This window comes from Chionomys nivalis, chromosome 1 (assembly GCF_950005125.1).
Source record: "Chionomys nivalis chromosome 1, mChiNiv1.1, whole genome shotgun sequence".
Taxonomy (NCBI): domain Eukaryota; kingdom Metazoa; phylum Chordata; class Mammalia; order Rodentia; family Cricetidae; genus Chionomys; species Chionomys nivalis.
In genome coordinates this window covers 139177055-139184544 of record NC_080086.1, presented here as the reverse complement: position 1 = coordinate 139184544, position 7490 = coordinate 139177055, and the positions used below count along the sequence as shown (strand labels likewise).

Below are 7490 nucleotides of genomic sequence, written 5' to 3'. Positions count from 1 at the left end.
GTTACCCCAATATATTTATGTTATTGCTGGCTATGTTGAATGGTGATATTTCTCTGTTTTCTTTCCTAGACCCATTATCATTAGTGTATATGAGAGCTACTGATTTTTTGAGTTATACATATCAATTAGTAATATTCTTGAATATAAAAATGAACTTTTGACAATCATCAGCAAGCTTAAATTTACTTGGTATATTTTGTGAATGTATATTTTAATACCTGTGTTTTGCAATTATTAGAGGAAACCTTGTAGATTTTAATTTAAATCATTTAATTATTCAAGAATTTAAAATATTTCACACAGCCTAGTCAATATTATATCAGTATCAGTGTAATAAGGTTAAACTTAGAAAATTTAAAATATTGAAATTAATTCATTTTAAGTAAAACACTCAAACTAATGAAAATTACTCAGCTTACATTTTTTAAGGATAACGTTACAAAATTTAATGAGTAAGTGAAGAAAGACTTCTAGATACTTTGAGATACTTAAAAAAATTTACTTCATTAGAAAATATTGCAATAGAATAAACAAATCTATGAAAAAAACTTTAAACTTATTTTTGGAATGTTAAGACCATCTTACATCTTACTAGGCCATGAAGTGAAACTATAATAAGAACCTCTAAGTATACATATAGGAACAAAAATTTACTGATAAACACTAAATTAGTTAATATTTGTAGCATATTCCTAGCTTAATTTTCATATAAATCAATGCATAGGTTTGAGAAAACTGAAAAATGAAAAAATACAAGCTATAACTTAAAAATATCTTAATATTATAGATGCACTCCTGAAAACTAATAAATGCGTGTTCCTGTGTTTCAACCTCTAAGCAATTTCAGGTGTTTTGTGATAGAGTTAAAAAATTGTCAGAGCTGCCACTACCTAGGAGGAACTATGTTTGTAAAATTATTAGAGTACACCCCAGGAGAATCCATAGTCAGATATACCCATTAAAATATTCTATTTGGGGTCAATTTTAAATAGTACGAATGATCATTTATTGTAAAAAGAGATGGATTTTATTATATTTTAATTCAATACAAAGTACCCATTGATCACCTTCACCCTGTTAGCTTTTCCAGTCTTTCAATCCACACTTCTGCAAGTGCTGTCCTCTTTCCAATAGGCCACCTTCTACTGTGACATACATCAATCAGAGAACATGGTAAGTGAAATCTATGTCCTTTTACAAATCATTACACTGATACTTTATGTCTACAAGCATCTGTTATGTTTGCTATTCATACAGTAAGGCTCAAAAATTATTTCTAAACCAAGAATCTCGAATCATTTTATCACAGAAAGCCTAGCTTTATTCTACCACTCACAGCTCTCACTATTACTGAAGAGGAAAAGAAATGTTCACCTATTCGGGCCTTTGACAAACATCCGTTTTGAATGAGGTCCTCAGCAGTAGTTGTAAGCAAGAAATGTCATCAAATCATCTCTCTCTAGACACATAATTACCATGTCACCTGGAAAGGGGGAAGGTCTGACCTTGAAGTTGTTAGAAAGTGGTACCATCAAATGGAAGACTGAAATTCTCTAATTCCAGAACAACAGTAAAGAAGGAGCAGCTGAGGTCTGGGTTTCTCGTGTGAACTATTCTCTCAGGCCATATCTGTCTGTGTCAATTAGTTGATTCCAGTCCTTCTAGACAAAACTAAAGTAAAAAGTAACATCACATTAATAAGAAGTAGAAAAATATTTAAATTCCTCAAGGAATCCTTCCTGTTTCCAAAACATTTCTGATAACCTCCACACTTACTTGACAGTGGTTTCACCTAGAAATCAAAGGACTTTTACTAAAATTAAGAAAATGTCACCACCTCTAAACACAGCAGCTGGAAAGGAACAAGAAGCTCCTTGCAACATTAGGGTCTTTCTAATTAGGGGATTTAGAGGATAGGTCAAGTTACAGGGGCCAAACATAAGTTAACAAGTTAGTCCCTTGTGAAACAAAGACAGGGTTTAAGATGGGTATAACAAGGTAGACACAACAAGGCAGCCATAACAACCATTTTGAAAGAATGTTTGCCTTTCAAGATAGTTATAAACAACTTATTGAAACAAAGACAAGATTGCCACTGCTGGAAAAAAAAGCAGAGAACTGTCTGTAGTTAATGTAACAGGTGGAGCAGCAGAGGTTTAATCAAACCCAGGAGTGAACCTCTCTGTTTTTACTTTAGGTGCCTTTTAAGTCTCAGGTGGAGGCAGGTTGGTTCTTTAGTATTCCCAATCTCCAATTGTGCAAGACAGCTATAGTAATAAAAACAGCATGGTACTGGCACAAACACAGACGTGTTGATTAATGGAATCTAATTAATGGTTCAGACAGAAATCCACATACTGATGGACACCTGATTTTTTAAGAAGAAATCAGAAATACACACTGGAAAAGAAAACAGTATCTTCAACAAATGGTACTGGTATGTATGTCTACATGTAGAAGAGTGCAAATAGATCCATATTTCTCACACTGTACAAAACTCTACTCTAAATGCATCAAAGATCTCAACATAAGTAGATACCTGACAGAAGGGAAAGTTGGTAATAGTTTTTCTTGAGCACATTTTCACAGGAAGAAACTTTCTGAATATAATATTTCTTTATATTCCCTAGGAACAAAAATTCATCAAAGGGGCTTCATGAACTAAGATCTTTCTGCATGGATAAATGAACCATCATTTAGACAAATTAGAAAACTATAGAATAACATTTAAACCAATTACATGTCCAAAAGATTGCTAATGTCCAATATATATAAAAACTCAACACATTGACATTAAGAAAACAAATAATACAATTTAAAAGTGGGGTACAGATCTAATGAGAGAATTCTCAAAAGAGTAAAATCAAATGGCTGAGAATCTGTTAAAGAATGTTTCAACCTCTGTACTCATCAGGGATATGATAATTAAAAGTATTTTGAGATTTCACCTTACACCAATAAGAATGACCCAAATAATAACACAAATGACACTTCATGCTGGCAAGGTTATGGAGTAAGGAGAATGTTCATCCACTGCTGTTGGCAGCACAGATTTGTCCATCTACTATGGAAATCAGTATGGAGGTTCCTCAGAAAGTTGGAAACAGAGCAACTTCGAGATTCGGTTATACGACTGTCAGTCATATACTCAGAGCACACTTCAACCTACTACAAAGACACATGCTATTGATAATATCCAGAAACTAAAACAACCAGATGTCCATTAACAGATGAATGAAGAAAATGTGGTACATTTACGTAGTAGAATATTACTCAGCCATTAAAAGTAATGACATTTTCAGTTCAAGAGAAACTAGTAAAAGTCATTGTGACTGAGGTAACACAGACCTGGAAAGACAAAAATGGTCTGTTTCCTTATTTTATATTTTAGGTATTAAGTCATTGATAAGCAAGTCGTGATTCATATAACCATGGAGGTTGGATATAGAATTAGGGACAGGGATGGAGGGATCTCACTTGTAAGGGAAAATAAAACAGATAGTTATGGATAGACAAGGAAGTTTTAAAGGGGAATCAAATGGGGAAAAGCTATACAGGTAGGGACAACTAATTCTAAGGAACACTTAAGGGATCATGTGGAAAACAACACTGCGGAAACTTCCTAAAGTCTACCCAGATAAGAAAGCAATCTAAGTGAAATTACAGAATAACTGAGGGGCAGAATCCCAATCAAAATCTCTCATCATCAAATGAAGATTCCAGTACTGGGTATTGGTAACATCTAATTGAGTTGTTGGCCAAAGAGGCTCCATGAGAACCAGAAAACAATCAGGATATGGTCAAGGCTATTGTTTGCTCTGGACAAAATCATAGATGATACCTGTTGTCCTGAAGACAATACCTTCACAAGTAATTGAACATGAGGAATTCAAGCTGGTGCTTATCTAAAGCCTTCACCCCAGCAGATTAGAGTTCATGGAACTGTAAGGTAACATGCACACTACAAAAGGAGAAAAGCCAACAGCAACTCAGCTACAACACTTTCCATCTACAATCGTATCCAACCTGCAATGTACTCTGCTACAATAGTGGCACAATAGAGGACACCAAGGGAACAAGGCCTGCTAAACAAAGAACAATGGACAGGCACATAAACTCAGAGACTGTGGCAGTAGCACATGTCTGCACCAGATGGACTCCTTGACAGAAAGGAGAAGTGATTACATGTCCCATCCAAAATTCAGAAACATCTCCATTTGATAGTCACTTACAAACAAAGAATTAGTTTTCTCAAAGTGATTTTAACTGGGGCCCAAAACTCAACAGAAGGTGGTCAACACAAAATGAACTTAATGGAATCTACAGGTCCTTTGCACATATGTTATGTCTTCTAGTTTTGTGTTTTTATGAGATCCTTATATGTGAACTTCTGTTTCTATATCTAAATGTTTCTTATGCTTTTTCTTAGACTACTTTTCTTCTGTTTGTTTTGCTGTATTCTAATTGGTTCATTTTTGTTTTAACTTGTTTATTTTTTTATAAGGTTTAGATGTTTTCCAAGAAGAGGCAGAAGTGGAGTGAATCCATATGAGAGAGAGAAGGTACTAAGAGGAGCACAGGAACAGGAAACCCTTATCAGAATATTGTATTAAAAATCATTTTTCTGTAAAAATAACACAAAATTTCAGTGGTGGTGTATGGTGGTGGACAATTCTAATGCCAGAGCTGGGGAGCCAGAGTCAGGAGAATAAGCGGTGCTCCATTTTTGGCCTATTTGCTAAGCTCCAATTTGCAGTGAGAGACGCTATCTCCAAAAAGTAAGTGAACAGCCCACGAAGATCAAATGGCAAAGTTGTCTCGTGGCCTCCGTGTGCACATGCACACACATTCTTTATATGAGCACACACACATGCATACATTCATTCACAAAAAAACACAATGCACAAAATGTATGTCTATATAACAATTTTTAGTTACCTGTGACATTTCAATCAGTGTGAATGAAATGAAGTGAAAATACATAGGCAAATAAAATTTTCATATAGAACCTATTAATTAACCTTGGTTAAAATGGAAAATTCAAGTCAAATTAATTATGTGCTTCAGAGAAACTATACTTATGATACAGAGTTAAAGCTACAATATGATATTTAGTTTATTCTTGGTGACTGAGAGTAGACTAAAACCCCTTCCAAGAAAAGCTTAACACGTCAATATCTGCAAGGAGTTTCCTCTGAGTAACCTCAGCATCAAAAGGAACATTTGTGATATAAACTAAAAAGGGAAGAGGAATAAAGTTCCTGTGGAAAAACCAATTTATGGTGTACAATGAACTTAATGGAATCTATACTACTGGACAACAGAAATGTCACAAGACTGTACATGTGTAGTACCATACATTTTATTTAAAATATGAAGAATCTTGGATTGTTACTTGAAATATTAAGTAATTTAAGAAAAATCAGTATGTTGGAGGAAACAATTACAGCTGCATCAGAATGATGCCTTACAACCCGCTGTAAGTCCAGTTCAAGGGGGAACAATAGCCTCTGCTGACTTCTGTAGGTATTAGAAATTCACACATACATACATGATGATGCAATAGTCATAGAAACAAATAAATCGCTTTATTAAAAAGGAGAAAATTAGCATTCTTAAAAAATCTGGTGACACTTTGATCTCAAGCTTTTCAGCATATTGATTATTCTATTATCAAAACTGATTTGTACCAAAGGAGTAATTGTGGGATAGACATTCATCACAAACTTCTGAACACTCTGGATGACTGGGTCGTACATCCATAACATGACTGCAGAGGATGAGATGAAGAAGTCCACCCAGTACATGACCACAAAGCAAACCACCAGCAGCAAGATGGTCTGGGTAGCCCTTTTCTCAGGGGATGCTCTCAGGTGACTGAGGTTGTGAAGATACTTGTATTGCCTCTGATGTCTGAACAAGACGATCACCATGTATGCACTTGTGGTCAGCATCACTCCTACAAGAAATACATCTCTGGAGATTGTCACTGTTAAAATCAGGGCCCAGATGATGAAGTTCATGGGGAAGAGAGAGCAGAATTTAGTGACTTTCATCTGGTTGGTCACACTCACATTGGTAAAAGCACCAGCATAGAGGAGCTGGTGGCTGATGAATGAAAAGTTGAAAGACCAAATAAATAAGAAAACACAGATCATGTATTTTTTTAGTTTATATTTAAATTTTGCCAAAAAAGAGGTACTGGGACTGATAGTGACAGCCTGGAGCACACTCAGGAGGCAGGTGAGGCAGATGGAGAGGCCTCTCATCACTCTGTTTATGTAAAACGTTATCTTACATTTGAAGTCATTCTCAATGTTCAGTGATTCAAATATGTCTGTAAGCCAAATATCTGTTGCAGTGAGGAGCAGCACTATGTGGATGAAGGTCAATTGACAGGAGATCATATCTGTGGGCTTAGGTCTGTGACCTAGGATTATGAAAGTGTAGAAAAAAAGAAGAAGCATATTGGCCAGGATTCCAAGTCCAGCTTGGAAATTAAGGACATTCCTTAATGATGACATACGTGGAAATTGTTTTCATCTTACATCATATTAAAATCATATTTCATATACCTAAAAATAATAGAGTATACATCAGACTTGTGATTCACTTGTCAGTGTGTCTCTATCATCATTCAATTTTCCCTATTTATTGTGAGTTATCCTATCCCTAAGTTTTGACGTTCTAATCTGGACATCACAGTTCACATTTCTGTCTAGTTCTTCATGTATCTACCTGTGTATATAGCATAATGGAGATAATAAAAGTCCATACGATACAATGCACACTTTGTGGACTTGCCATTCTCCTAAGGGTAATTCCTTAGTAATCCAATCCTATTGATTTACATGGCCTCATTTTAGAGTTATCAACTAAAACAGTAGCAATAAACACAGAATATTAGTCACTTTTTTAAAACTTACATTGATGTGGAGAATATCCACCAAAGAAACCCAAGACCATGAGGTGAGTCAGTCTCATGTTGCATAATTTTGCTATGCTTTATTTTGTAACTATCTTATGTTTTCAATCATAATTCTAATTGAATCACAGTGATAATTCATGATAATATCATTCTTTTAATCATTAAAATATCTGTCTTTGTTCATATTTTTCTTTTATTATGTTCCTTTTTCTGTGAAATTTTACATCTCCTGGATCCAGAATTAAAGACAAAGACACAGTTGGAGGCCATTATCGCACTATCCATAGCTTATTAATTTCATAGCCATTAATTATGGTTAGAAATGATTTTAAATATCAGCAGTTTAATTCCCATTCATCAGCTTTTGCAACAGTAGACTTCAGGTGTAAAGAACTAACTCCCAGCTAGCAAGACAAACATTTATTTTTCTTTTATTGAGGGACATGAGTAAATCATTAATTTTAGGATTCCTTATGAATTTTCTCTTTTTTGCCTTATGACTTTTTCAGCCATCCATATCATCATTTCACCTACCTTCTTCTTCTGTATTTATCTCCCTGCA

At 34.8% G+C, this 7490-nt stretch overlaps 1 protein-coding gene across 1 annotated transcript; it reads right to left on the bottom strand.

Annotated features, from left to right (window-relative positions):
- Nucleotides 1–5615: 5615 nt before the first annotated feature.
- LOC130874355 (putative vomeronasal receptor-like protein 4) lies at nucleotides 5616–6524 on the bottom strand. The gene has a single exon (XM_057769596.1). It carries the CDS (start codon nucleotides 6522–6524, stop codon nucleotides 5616–5618), a length of 909 nt encoding a protein of 302 aa, XP_057625579.1.
- Between the last annotated feature and the right edge of the window lie 966 nt (nucleotides 6525–7490).

Bases quoted from the DNA above. Each gene is read 5' to 3' on its own strand.
- LOC130874355 (XM_057769596.1), bottom strand. From the start codon at position 6,524: ATGTCATCATTAAGGAATGTCCTTAATTTCCAAGCTGGACTTGGAATC.